General features: G+C 41.4%; 1 protein-coding gene across 2 annotated transcripts in view; it reads left to right on the forward strand.

The window, feature by feature from the left end:
* Window positions 1–15,267, forward strand: part of LOC131231267 (nuclear cap-binding protein subunit 1) — a 100,654-nt gene that overhangs the window by 42,118 nt on the left and 43,269 nt on the right. For both annotated transcript variants that reach the window (XM_058227407.1, XM_058227408.1), the window contains exons 10-11: window positions 10,454–10,650; window positions 13,339–13,409. In XM_058227407.1, the coding sequence (XP_058083390.1) occupies window positions 10,454–10,650; window positions 13,339–13,409 (268 nt within the window). The remainder of the gene's footprint in view (window positions 1–10,453; window positions 10,651–13,338; window positions 13,410–15,267) is intronic.

Below are 15,267 nucleotides of genomic sequence, written 5' to 3' on the forward strand. Positions count from 1 at the left end.
TAACAGTGTGGTGTATTAACAAGCTAACAAAAAATAAAAATAAAAATAATGTTCACGTGTATTGATGAAATGGTGTGATGTCACAGTAAGTGCACAGGCATCACTGTGTATTAGCTTGTCATGGATCACCTGTAGAACTCTCGAAGGAAACCATGGCAAGACCTCCTTGTCCTTTTCTTAATTGCTCAACCCAATTTTTAATCAGAGGAAATATTTACTGTATCATATGAGATTTCTCTTCCCAAAATGATTTCTTTTTTCCTTTTTTTTTTCTTTTTCTGAAAGATACTGATTTTATTCAGGCCCAAGGCCAAAAGGAAAGAAACACAAACCAAACAAAGAACCCCACACAAGGAAAAGAAAATACAGCGGCCACAAAGGCACCCACTCCCAAACTCAATAGGAGAAAGAAACACAGCAGCCCCTCAGGGCAACCACTCCCAAATCAAATTCTCGTGTGAAATTGAGTGGAAAAAAGGGTGAATGTAATCCAGCTTAATGCAGTTCCCTTTTCTGTGCTGCCCCGAACACAAAGCGGATGGGTTCTGGGAATGTTACTTGAGCACAGATGCGGGTATCATGCATGACAATTATGCTGCTTAAACTTATATGTATAATCATGTTAAAATGTTTCCACAACAATAATTGGAAACTCAAGGCATTCACTTTGAGTCAACCAAGCTTCTTTGAACCCCATAACCTTGGTAAATAAAGTGCCTTGGGAGAGGGAGATCCGGGATCCCTAATTCTTTCCCAAGTATCTAAGTATCCAAGTTGTGGTTTTTTCTTTCTTTCTTTCTGTCTAAGGATCTAAGTATAATGGTGCTCTGCTGAAAGCACCCAACCAAGCAGTATTTAGAGATGCGAAGTTTCTGGGAAGTAATTAGGAAAATATCTTTGATGTGGGGTCCATTAAGAGAGTCTGAATCCCGCACAGCAAACTGTGTTGATGTGGAAGAAAAGTAAAGTGCATGTTGCATGGCGGTGCCTGCCTGCTGATTGTTTTAAATGTAATTTTGACGGCAGTTTGATGGGCAATCCAAACCTCTCTGGGGTGGGTGGTTTAGTTAGAAAAGACAGAGTGAGAAATCTTGCTTCATTCTCAGGTCCTGTGGGAATTCATGAATCATATTTTGCCGAAGCTGCAGTTCTTCTCCCGGGGATCAGATCATCAGACTTGCGGCAAGCTGCAACTTTAGCCCACTAATTGTAGGAGTTTCATACAATGCCATTAGATGGATAATCATGCTGTCCTTGGGACCTGGCAAAGTTATAGAACAAGCAATGAATTTATGCCTTGATGTAACTGTCTCTTTCTCCCTTGTCCAGCACGAAGCAAACAGGGATGGAGATCTGCTTGTGAAGTGTGTTTCTAGGGACCAGCTTATAATTATTGACAGGCGAGTCTTCCCCTGATGTTGGGGTTGTAATATGTTCATTGTTTTCTTTTCTAGCAGCAATGGTGATGGGGACATCTCGCGCATATGGCACGCACGCTGCCTTACCTACGCACGTACGCACGGAGTAGGAGGGCCCCACCATCTATTTGTCTTGATGACGACGTCCATGGAGGGCCTCCTACCTAGAAGACGAAGTTTGGTTCAAAAGATTGGGCCCGATAATCAAGAAAAGCCCATCATGGGATCTCATGATCATAACCCACTCGTCGGATTGATTTCATATTTTAAGTTTTGTTTATTGTTATTATTTAGAACATTGTGAACGCTTTAGATTTCTTTGTTTGGTTTTTATTTTAGTTTACTTCATCGCCAAGTAATAGGTTGCGCACATGGTGAGAGTTTTGGGGTATAGGATTTTTCCTATAAATAGGCACCCCTTGTAGTTCTTTTGATTTATTGAAGTTAATAAAAAAATTCCTGCTTTATTTTCCTGCTCTCTTCGTGAGTTGTGGAAGAATTCAAAAGTGGGTACGAAGCCCTCTCTTTTCGAAGGGCTAACTATCGTGGTGCGAAGCCACATCAATCCCGATTCACCCCCATCCTCTATCTTTTTTTCTTTTCATCTTCCCCCACCATCCGTACTTCGAATTCGTCCTTTTGTTGCATCAGATTTCTTCATTACAACAGGTTTCCAGATTTCGGCCCTCAAGCGAGCTGAAACTTCGGCGGAGCACCACCCACAAATTGTATATCGGATCGAGCTGAGATTTGGGGGTTTTGGAGACCATCCCTGACCGACCAGGGCCAAGGTGGCCTTTTTCTGAATAGTGGGCCCCACACACGTGCGGTCAGGATTACACGCACGTCCGTCTGGGCCATTGTTGTTATCCACACGCGGGATCGTCTTTTGACTCAGGTTTTTATCATCTTTTATCCTCTCATAGCCGTTTTTTCATGAATCCTAGCCCTAGATTACGTTTTCCCTAAGTTATTTGCCAATTTTCTTACCCTAGGGTTCCCCGAATTGGAATTTCTGAATCCCTTGGATTAGGGACTGATTACTATGCATGCGTGGATGATTATTTCTTATCTTTGAGTATCGTTTGGTTCATAAGATCCAGCCCTATCATGTGTAGGCCTAGACCCGCATAGATTCTCCTTAATTGAATGTTTGGACTTTTATGTGGGATATGGAATTTGTGTAATTGTTTCTGAACTAATGTGATCTTAAGCCTGAAATCTCGCATATCATATTTAATTTTCATGTCCTGCATCAATTTTGGTATCAAAGCCTAGGGTTCTTGTAGGGGAATTCACCACATATTTAGGGTTTAGTTTGTTTGAGTCATTCATGCATCCAGTCCATCATATATAGTTGCTAGAAAACCGTAATCCTTGATATATATAGCTGAATTTTCGTAACGGTGTGTAGTCTCTTTCATATAGAGTCTCGTAGGGTCATTTAGTTTTTAAACGCATATAGTCGTCATAGAAAGTCTTTAGGTTTGAGTTAGCCAGTGTATGCCCACACGTACGGGTCATGGTTTTGGCTTGCACCCTACACTAAAGATGGAGCAACTGCTAGAGTTAATGAACAAGTTGTCCCAGCAAATCGAGTATTTTGGTAAGTGCTATGAACAATATATAGACCAACGCTTTGATCAATTTGATGCGCGCATTACCCAACTAAAGGCCTCCGCCAGGACAAATCCCAACATTGGGGTAGATGTCCAATCTCAGGCAGGTGGCCAGGAGGATAGACCAATGAATGGAGGTGGCCAAGGAATCAGTCATGGGCATGCACCCGTGCACCCACCCTAACAGGGGCATCAAGACTACTATTTTGAGTGGCACAATACGTACGACCTCGTGGCTAGAGAGTGCCCCAGAGGCTAGTATAGAGTTACTCACTGAGGCCATTCCGGTAGTAGATGAGTTTCGTGATATCTTTCCTGATGATCTACCGGATGAGTCTCCCCCTAGGAGGGATATAGAGCACACCAGAACATGGGACACCGTAATACCTACAGCCGAGTTTGCGTTTAATAGTTCCGTCGATAGGTCCACAGGTCTCAGTCCTTATGAAGTCGTTATTGGTTATAAACCTGAGAAACCTATTGATCTTGTCTCTATGTCACTGTCCCATAGGCCGTCAGAGCCTGCGGAGTCTTTTGTGCATCACATTCATTCATGACATCAAGAAATCAGGCAGAAGATCACTACTAGTAATGAACATTACAAATTTTCTTCAGACCAGCATAAATATTTCAAAGAATTCAATGTAAGGGACTTTGTGATGGTCCGCATCAGGCTCGAGCGGTATCCTCCGGGGGCCGTTCGTAAGTTACACGCACGTAATGCTGGACCTGTTAAAATTATAAAACGAAACGGTCTCAATGCGTATGTGGCAAATCTTCCACCCTCCATGCGAATTAGTTCCACATTCAATGTGGAGGATCTAGTTGCATTTCAAGGGGCCATTGATGCATTGTCTAGCCTTTCGCCTAACCATCTTGATTCATCAGACATTTCCATTGATCCATGGCCCCCTCCCGACCCATTTTCCCAACCACTACCTCCCATACTTATCTGTCCCGACCCATCTTTCTAGTTACTACGTCCCATATCTACCCCTCCCGACCCATCTTCCTATTTACTACGTCCCATATCTACCCCTCCCGACCCATTTTTTCAACCTCTACCTCCCATACCTATCCGTCCCGACCCATTTTTTCAGCCTCTACCTCCCATACCTACCTGTCCTGACCCATCTTGTCAGCTTCTACGTCCTATACCTACCCGTCCCGACCCATTTTCCTAGCCTCTACCTCTCATACCTACCCGTCCCAACCCATTTTCTCAGCCTCTACCTCCCATACCTATTCTTCTTGACATTTCTTCTCAGTCTCTCCCTCCTATACCTAACCTTCACACACCCAGAGAGGAAATAGAGGATATCCTGGACCATCGGATAGTTTTAAACGTCGGACGGCAAGTTTCAGAAATACCTGGTCAAGTGGAAGTCACGCCCCAGCTTCAGACAGCATGTGGCTCACTGCGGAGGAGCTTTAGAGACTTGATCTTGACGTCCTGGAGTGGTTTAGGAGTTTTATTTCGCCAGTGGCGAAATCTTCGCAGCCAATGAGAATTGATGGGGACATCTCGCGCATACGCGCACGCACGCTGCCTCACTTACGCACGTATGCACGGAGTAGGAGGGCCCCACCATTGATCTGTCTCGATGACGACGTCCAGGGAGGGCCTCTTACCTAGAAGACGAAGTTTGGTTCAAAAGATTAGGCCCGATAATCAAGAAAAGCCCATCATGGGATCTCATGATCGTGGCCCACTCGTCGAATTGATTTCATATATTAGGTTTTGTTTATTGTTATTATTTAGAACATTGTGAACGCTTTAGATTTTCCTGTTTGGTTTTTATTTCAGTTTACTTCATCGCTAAGTAATAGGTTGCGCACATGGTGCGAGTTTTGGGGTATAGGATTTTTTCTATAAATAGGCATCCCTTGTAGTTCTTTTGATTCATTGAAGTTAATAAAAAAATTCCTGCTTTATTTTTCTACTCTCTTCGTGAGTTGTGGAAGAATTCAAAAGTGGGTGCGAAGCCCTCCCTTTTCGAAGGGCTAACTATCGTGGTGCGAAGCCACATCGATCCCGATTCACCCCCATCCTCCATCATCTTTTTTTTCAGTGCATCAAACCAGTGCGAAAAGGTACAAGCTCAATGCCAACCTTGGTGCAAGCTTGCAATTCAGCCCGCAGGCGAGCTGAAACTTCGGCGGAGCACCACGCACAAACCGTACATCGGATCGAGCTAAGATTTGGGGTTTTTGGAGACCATCCCTAGCCGACCAGGGCCAATGTGGCCTTTTTCTGAATAGTGGGCCCCACACACGTGTGACCGGGATCACACGCACGTCCGTCTGGGCCATTGTTGCTGTCCACACGCGGGATCGTCTTTTGGCTCAGATTTTTATCATCTTTTATCCTCTCATAGCCGTTTTTCATGAATCCTAGCCTTAAATTACGTTTTCCCTAAGTTATTTGCCAATTTTCTTATCCTAGGGTTCCCCGAATTGGAATTTCTGAATCCCTTGGATTAGGGACTAATTACTATGCATGCGTGGATGATTATTTCTTATCTTCGAGTATTGTTTGGTTCATAATTTTTGTTGATCTAGCCCTATCATGTGTAGGCCTGGACCCGCATAGATTCTCCTTAATTGAATGTTTGGACTTTCATGTGGGATATGGCATTTGTGTAATTGTTTCTGAACTAACGTGATCTTAAGCCTGAAATCTCGCATATCATATTTAATTTTCTTGTCCTGCATCAAATGGTGGTTAGCGCTGGTGGTGGTTTATCTTTGGTTTTTTGATAAAATTCTGATCCATTCATTAAAAAAATTATAATCAGAAGGTGGCAGCCTTTTTGTTCTTTTCATTCCTGTAAACACTTTGGACAAACCCTAGGCATAATTCCCTCACTGAGTGACAGTCACAATTTTTTCTTTTTATAATCTCATGCCTAAATACCCAAGATGAGAGCATCGGTGCTGGGTGAGGACATATTTATGGCATCGAGTACAGTTTATTTTCTTTATTTATAACAATTCTTTCACAATATTGCTAGTGCTCGGGCTCGATGTTATAGGATCAGTAGTCTGAGGAACATACAACATGCCATAGATTTGGTCCCTAGGTCGACTCTACCGAACCTTCCTTACTATCGAATGAATCCTACGGAGCATGCAGAGTTGAAGAAGCAACTAGACGAGCTCTTTAGAAAATGTTTCATCCAGGAGAGTATGAGTCTATGCGCCATGCCCGCCCTTCTCACGCCTAAGAAGGATAACACGTGGCACGTGCGTGGACAGTCGCACCATCAATAAGATCACGGTCAAGTATCGATTTTCCATACCGCTTCTCGACGACATGTTAGATATGATGGTCGGTGCCACGAACATTTCGAAGATCGACCTCAAGAGTGGGTACCACCAAATGCGTATTCACCTAGGAGATAAATGGAAGACTGCCTTTAAGACGAAGGATGTGCTTTACGAGTGGTTGGTCATGCCTTTTGGTTTGACTAATGCTCCGAGTACGTTTATGAGGGTGATGACTCGGGTGTTGAGACCCTTCATTGGGAAGTTCCTAGTGGTATGCTTTGATGATATTCTTATTTATAGTACCACTAAGGAGCAACATCTCCACCACTTGAGGCATATTTGCAGGGTCGTTAGAGCAGAGAAGTTATTTGCGAACTTGAAGAAGTGTACGTTCATGTAAGATAGAGTTATCTTTTTAGGGTTTGTCGCGTTGTCCGAGGGCATGTTTGTGGACCCCAAAAAAGTTAGGGCCATATTGAGTTGGCCAGAACAACAAAATTTTCACGGGGTGCGCAACTTTCATGGCTTAGCCACCTGTTATAGGCAGTTTATTAGAGGGTTTAGTTCCATTGTGGCGCCCATTGCAGATTGTGTAAAGAAATGGGAGTTTAAATGGACTAAGGCGGCTTCCAGAGCTTTTAAGGAGATTAAGGGCAAGACAACAAAGGATCCTGTCATGCACCTTCCTGACTTTTCTAAAGTTTTCGAAGTTGTGTGTGATGCTTTAGGCATTGGTATATGTGGAATTCTTACTCAAGAGGGGCACCCCGTTGATTACTTTAGTGAGAAATTGAATGAAGCAAATCAGCGATATTCTACATATGACAAGGAGTTCTAAGCGATTGTGCAGTCTTTGCGCCACTGGCGTCACTATCTTCTACCTCAAGAATTTGTCTTATTTTCTGACCATAAGGCCTTGCGCTATCTTAACTCCCAAAAATAAATTAAACCCAAGGCATGTGCTATCTTTAGGAGTATTCGTTTGTATTAAAGCACAAGGCCAAGATTGAAAATAAACCAGCTGATGCCCTTAGCCGCAGGGTGACGCTACTCCAATCCATGAGTATCGAGGTCACTGGGTTCGAGCATTTAAAAGAAAACTATCCGTCATGCCCATATTTTGCAAAGGTGTATGCGTCATCATTAGGTGATCAAAAGAGGAATGATCATGGGTTTGTCATTGTTGATGATTTCCTATTCAAAGGTGATAGACTTTGCATTCTCTGTACCTCTCTTCGGGATTTTCTAGTTTGGGAGCTTCATTCTGAAGGGGTAACTGGTCATTTTGGGAGGGACAAGACCATTGCCCTTGTGGAGGACATTTTATTGGCCAAGTCTCAAGAGATGTAGCTGAAATTATTGGGCAATGTAGGACTTGCTAACTGGAAAAGTAGAGAAGATAGAAGATAGGGTTATATACGCCTTTGCTGGTACCTCATGCTTCGTGGCAGGGCATTAGTATGAATTTTGTGCTTGGGCTTCCCAAGACTATCAAGAAGCACGATTCCATCTTTCTTGTGGTTGATTGTTCTTTCTAAAATGGCCCAGTTTCTACCGTGTTCGAAAACATCAGATGCCTCCAACATAGCCAAGATTTTCCTTGGGGAGGTGGTTCGCTTGCATGGTTTGCCGAAGATCATAGTGCTAGACAGGGATGTACGTTTTATGCGTTACTTTTGGAAGACAATTTTGCATGTGATGGGTAGACGAAAGTGGTCAATTGGAGCCTAGGAAACTTGTTGTGTTGTCTTGTGGGAGACCATACTAGGACCTGGGATGCAATCTTAACTGTAGCCAAGTTAGTATACAACAGTTCAGTGAATAGGTCCATAGGCATGAGTCCATTTGAAATTGTGCATGTATACAAGCTTAGGAAACCAATAGATCTCATTCCCATGTCCATCTCACATAGGCCATCTGAGTCAGCATGTGCATTTGCAGTTGCACAACATATCCACGATTTACACACTGAGATCAAATGGAGGATTAATGCAAGTAATGAAAAGTATAAGATTCATGCTGATTCTCATCACAGGTTCAGAGAATTTTAGGTGGGTGACTACGTCATGGTTCGTATACGACCAGAGCGGTTTTCCCATGGAACCGTTAAAAATTTGCATGCCCATCATGCAGGTCCCTATAAAATTTTGTAAAGAATGGGCGCTAATGCATATGTGGTGGATATTCCATTTGACACGGGCATTAGTTTCACGTTCAACATATGGTTTCTTGTGGACCTGCTACTGCACCTACTAGCCTTCCTACAAACCCCCATATGCCAGATTTGTCCCCATAGTCCTTGGCCTTAACCCATTATCCCATCCTTTATCTTCTCTACCATCTTTACCTAAGAGAAGAGAGAAGATTGAGGATGTGTTGGATCACTTGGTTTCCACGAGGCAAGGATGATTGCAGAAATTCCTTATCAAATGGAAGGACAAACCGACATGGATTACAGAGGCAGAGTTTCAGATATTGGATCCTGATCTTCTGGAGCGGTTCCGTAGTTTTGCTTCACCAAAGGTGAATCTTTCTCAGCCGGGGAGGATTAATGAGGACAACGGACCATCATTTTTGGGGGGGGGGGGGGAGTTCCATATGCTAGCCCATTATTAAAATAAATAAAATAAAATAAAACTCTTTCATCTTCTTCCTCCATGCATACACTAGCCCATTATTATATATGAAAAAAAGAAAACTCTTTTTCTTCTTCCTCCATGCATGGGATTTGCAAGTGAAAGATTTCAAGCTCTGTAGGGATTGGAGACAATGTGCGAAGCCTAGGGAGTGATCCACACTTATCTTTTCTTCTTCTTTCTTCAAAGGTATTCCTCTTTTCCTTCTCTTTCCATTCATACCTTAAACCCCCTTTTCTTTTTTCCTTTTCTTCTTCTTTTCTTCTCCTAAACTGACCCAAACCCCAAACCTTTAGCCGTGCAACCATTCCATGTGGCTGTGTGCACGTACACACGTGCACGGCTGTCCACGTGAACAACCACTTTTTCCCCATTTTCCACTTTGTTTCCTTCATGAGACTCTAACAATAACACCCTATTTCATTCCCCTCTAAAACCCTAACCCTAATTTTCCCCAAAATCCTAACCCTAGGTTTCCTATTTTAAGCCGTCAACCCTAAATTGAGTCCTGAACTTGAAACCTTAAATCTATTCGAGTGTTGGGACAATCCTATGCTAGAATGGGATATCCACATCTTGCAGGGGTCATTCTTTTGTAATTTTATAGTGTTTATGCATTGTGGACTGACAAATTCGGTTGGAATCTAGGTAGTTAAGCCCGATTTTCTGATTTGTTGTAGAATACATGAGTTTTATGCTTGATTTGATTGTGTTAATCTAAAAATTTGATCTCATTTATCACACTTGCTTAGAAAACTTTCATCCTGCATCAGCCCCTTTGTCGGTAAGATGTGGAGCCATTTCCTATCTCTGTTTCAAACTGATTGGGGTGATGCCATCAACAATAGAGGGTTTTGTTTGGGCTTGGCACGATGGAGGTCTGGGGAGATTGGGGAAAGCTACTTGCAGGCTGCTCATTATGGCCGTGTTTTGGGCTATATGGGGGGCTAGGAATGGGTGTTGTTTTAGGAATATTTGGATGGAGACTGATGAGGTCATTAGAAAAGTGAAAGAGCTTATAGAGGGGTGGGCTTCTTACGTAAAGGCAGCCTTGGCTGATTTTCTTGTTTGAGCTTTGGTTGTCTCTTGTATTTTTTGCTCGCTCCTTGATAAAATAGTTGTCCTCTCTCAAAAAAAGATTAATTAATAATGATTTGCTCAGATACCCATCATTGTTTGTTTCTTGACTTGCTGGCAGAGATGGCCTTGTATTTCAAACTAGAATGCTTATGAGGTGTTATTCTCATGATTGATAATGTAGCAAAGATATCTAGCTTAAGCACTTTAGTTTTCTATATGTTTTAGAAAAAAATGTTTTTGTATAAATCATGCTTCTTGCATTGTCTAAATACCTTCTGTAGTAAATACTTTTTGGCTACCTCTTATTTCTATTCTCACTAGTATTTGATTATCCCTAAATCATTAGCCTGGTTTTTTTTTAGTACTTACATTATGTATATATCTGTTCAGCAATTTCTTACCTGATATTCTACTCCTTTACTTTCTCTAGTTCCGAAACCCCATCTTTCATTTGAGGCTCAATTGGTGGCTGGAAAGTCGCATGCTTTTGGCCCTATTTGCTGCCCTGAGCAACCTGACCCTCCGTCAATTTCCGGCATCGCTAGTGGTAAACAGAAGCATGAAGCTGAGCTGAAGTATCCTCAAAGGCTTCGTAGGCTTAATATATTTCCTGCAAGTAAAGCCGAGGTAGCTTATTAGGTTAATATCTTACCACTTATTTATAAATAAAAAATACTTTTAAATATTTTGTTACCTTTCATGAAATGTGAATGCTTAGTTCGTTATTCATGAACATCATGATTTGCTTTTTTGGTTGGGTGTTATCGAAATAAATCAGTTTAGTCTGAAGTGTTTGCATGATGCTGATACTCTATGATGGTGTCATATTCCAACCCTCATATTCGTGCACATAACTGTGTAGCCACTTGAAGTCCACCAAATTGAACCTTGGTTTCTACCTAATCAAGGAGAAAGATTATGGTTTCATTTAATTATAACTGACACCGTCTGTTTTTGTAACTGCTCCACCAGTTAGGAGCAAGAACCTTCCACACAAATTGCCACTCTTCCAAAAGTGCATTTTGCCCCCTACTGCTACTATCAATTGCTGTCTTCACGCCTCCATTGAAAACACCATTTAGCTTGTTGGTTATGCTATTTGTTTTTCCCTGTTTCCCCAAGAACTCCCAATTTCCTACAAACAACCACTTTAAAGTCTCTCTGTTAAAAAGAAAAGTTTATTTATTTATTTTTTTTTTAAATTTTTTTTTTTAACATAGCATATCATCACCATCATGATCATAGCCTTGTCCCAGCTAGGCTCCTTCTGGTGTTCGGTGATCATTGTGTGCCGATAGAATTGAAGGGAAAATTTTGTAAATGGCTATTTGATCAACTATGCTATGGGCACTTAAGTGTTTAGCAAGCAACATGAGCAAAATGAGCGTTATGAAGATGAGGATGTTGAGATGGATGTGCGGGAAGCCTTGTGAGGATAGTCAACATTTAGATGGTTTGGTAAAGCACAACAAAAGCTGGAGTCTGTAGACTGCCGGTAGGGAGGTGAGTTGATTAGTGTAGGAGGGCCTGAAATGAGGATGAGGAAGACCTGAAAGGATGTGGATTGAGGTGGTGAGAAAGGATATTAAGGCTTTTTCACTTATAGACGATCGGGCCGTTTAGATAGGTATGAGTGGTGAAATAAAGCTGGCCCAAATATCTTGGACAGGGCTATGATGGTGGTGGTGGTGATTTTTGAACACAGTATTTATCAAAATTACTTAATATTATTTTATGTAGACGCATGCATGCGAACACACACCCTGCTTGGTCCCATTCTTTCTACCTTCTTTGAACATAGGCTTATAACTGGAGTGGTTATAGTGTAAACCTTTCAGGATTATGGAAGAGTTGTATGCAACTTAATATGTTTTAGAAAGGGTCTTGACCATTGATAATCTTAAAAAAGGGTCATGATGATCATAATGTCTGCCCCATGTGCACGGCAAATGTTGAATCGGTCAATCATCTTTTCATCCACTACCCGTTCGCGCGATAGGTGTGAATTGAATTCCTTAGGAGTTACAATATTGCTTGGACAGTGCCAAGATCAGTTGGTGGGTTCTTTATGGCATGGCATGGGATCACGCTTTGGAAGCAAGCGAGGGCCCTTTGGAGACTCTGCATGTTGGCTGCCCTTTGGGTGATTAGGGGAGAAAGGAATGAAAGTTGCTTTCAGAATGGGAGCAACATGGCGGAGCATGGCAATTATGGGAGAAAGGAATTAAAGATGTTTTCAGAAAATGAGAGAGCAAAATATTGGAGCAGGTCACTAGCAGGGCGTTTATATATGTAATGAATGGGCTTCTTGTATGGATGCTTTGAAATATTGTAATTTCCCCTTATCTGGGCTGTAGCTTCTGCACCATCTCGGTGCTTTTTAATAAAATTGCTGCTACCTTAAAAAAATGGGGAAAAAATTCATATGTTTCAGTATATGACCATGAATTTGGGGTTATTCTTTTGTTCTTTTGTTGAGTTGATGTTAACCATCAATGTGCAGATCATTATCCCATACCTGGAGTGGGAACTAAGTTGTGGCTCACCCTATTATATTTCGATTGATAGAGGCACACTGATGCCCCTTAATGCTTAAGTCGAGGCCTTGAGATTGACTCCAATTCTGTTTTAAATAAACACTGAAATAGCCAATACAGAGAAAAAATAATAAAAATGGCGTAATGCGTACTGGTTTTTCTTTCTCGTGTCTTATTAATTTGCCATCTTCAATGCCATTTGACATAGATGAACTTTAGTCTTTGAATTTTGGACAGAATTTTAGCTGTTTGATTTTTTGAATTATTTTTAGCCTTCCAATGGTAGGGAAAATTACAAATCATTAGACCTAGCTGAAATACTGATGTTTCCTCTGCAAGTTCTTCGCACTTAACCGTTGAGTTGCTAGAGTTCAAAACATTGGTTATTTTCTACACGACTTAATGTCTATGATATATGCTATTGGTTGGCAAGAATATTACACCCTTGACATCATATGTAGCAGTTCCTAAATTTGAATCAGGTGCTTGTTGGACAAATTTTTGTGCAGATGTTTTGGAGAAATTGAACATGCTGTCCCTAAACTATTTCTTCAATCTAATTTCCTAAATGATGAACCAGTTGCCTCTCTCACATTCCAAACTTCTGGAGATAAAAATTCTTCAAAGGGGCACCATTTGGTTATATTGCGACTTCTAGATCTCTTCAGCGTTGTTTCTTTGGCTTTTCCTTGAATTAGTTATCTGTGTTGAAACTAGTAATTTGTTGCTTCTTCTTTTCTTATTACTTATACCTTTTCTCCATTTCTTGAGATGGCAGAACATGCAGCCTATAGATCGTTTCGTTGTGGAAGAGTATTTGCTGGATGTGCTTTTTTTCTTCAATGGCTGGTTTGTAGAATCATTCAGCCCCCCCCTTTTTTTGTTGCAATTACCCGTTTATTATGTTCTAGTCTTCATGACTGTGAAAGCCAACAAGTTCAGTTAACTCAAGCTAAGAAAAATGTATTATATTCTGTCATGCATGTTACTGCAAATGTTTCATCTATGGAACTTCTGAACAGGCACACAAGTTTGGATAACCACAAGATTGAAATCTTAGTTCCATTCTATTGATGTTTAGTATACATCTGGTTTGAAGAAAACAAATGTTCTATATATGTTAAGGAATTAAGGGTGATAAACACAGCCTTATACAACAATTACACATACCAAGATAACAAGAATAAAAGAATAAACAACAATCATTTGAAGTTTCCATACCCATAATGTCTTATAGGTAATCCGCCCTGTGAAACTGGAGTTTGAAGATATATCATGTGTAGTTTGCTCTTTTTTTTTTTTTTTTTCTTTCTTTCTTTCTTCAAATTTTTGAGAGGCAACTCAGAACCTTATGGATAAGGTAAGAAAATTACAACAGGGGTAGATAATCCTCAAATAGTTGTTAAGCTGGACCCCTTGCCTTGCTAGGGCATTCCTTGAACAGCCCCTCCCTAAGGAAATGGAGAAGGAAAAGGACAGCCCAGATTTCCCTTATTTACTCTACTAGATTTGCCAGTTTCTGAGGACATCTGTTGATCGAGGATGCCCATCTTATAGAGTAAGAGAATCACCTTCAGTTGGAGACGATGGAGGTTGCAGTCCAATCTGCTTATTCATCCCAACAAGCAAGGGCCCTTTTGTCTCATTGAAATCCACATGCCAGTGGGTCCTGCAAAAACCTTTGGAGTTCTGCCCACTCATCCCAAATAATTCCCTTGTGATCATGAATGACCTCCAACCAAGCTCTCTTCAGATCATCCTTAATAACCCCCCTCAAATTCTTTACAAACTACAACACAAGATATAATCTTCTTATCAAGGTATTCAAAATCGGTTACGTAACGGCCGTAACGTCTGTTACGTAACGGTAACGGTCATAACCGTTACGCGTTACAGGGTCGAAACGGCCGTTACAGAGAAACAGGCCTTAACGGCCCCGTAACGGTCCCGTAATGGTCCAGTAACAGTTTTTTCAAAAAATTAAAAATGGCCGTAACGGCCGTTACGGCCTGTATCATAAGGGTAATGGTGGTGGCTGTTACAGCCACCGTTACCATTTTGGAACACCCTGCTTCTTATTGACTCAACGAAAAACACTAGAATCTTCATATTTGTTATGGAAGGCACAATTATTATGCTCTTTCTGTATCAGCCACAAAATGGCACAGAGGTTTAGACTCCTCCAGAGATTTCCTTTTGCAGACACTGAGTTAGGCATAAGCTGGTCCCTTTTAACAAGTTAATGAAACATCGCCCAAGAACTAACAATGCACAATCAAATCCATTTACCTTTGTAGTGGTGGTCAATGGTGAATGATCGTGTCTAGGTGTGCTCCCAACAAAAAGCAATGACCTGATGACTCTTGGAGCTCCGTAATCTTTCTGTAGTAGGATTACTGCTACGAACCTAAACTGGTCCCTTATAACAAGTTAATGAAGCACCAAACATCGCCCAAGAACTAACAATGTACAATCAAATGATTGGTTGATTCCATTTACCTTTGTAGTGGTGGTCAATGGTGAAAGATCTTGTCTAGGTGTGCTCCCAACAAAAAGCAATGACCTGATGACTCTTGGAGCTCCGTAATCTTGCCATAGCAGGATTACTGCTACGAACCAAGACATTCCTGTAAAATGATTTGGTAAAATTGCCATAACCATATCTTTCTTTTGATGCCTGTCCTGGGATGAGTATCCTTTCAAAGAT

This window comes from Magnolia sinica, chromosome 17 (genome assembly GCF_029962835.1).
Source record: "Magnolia sinica isolate HGM2019 chromosome 17, MsV1, whole genome shotgun sequence".
Taxonomy (NCBI): Eukaryota; Viridiplantae; Streptophyta; class Magnoliopsida; order Magnoliales; family Magnoliaceae; genus Magnolia; species Magnolia sinica.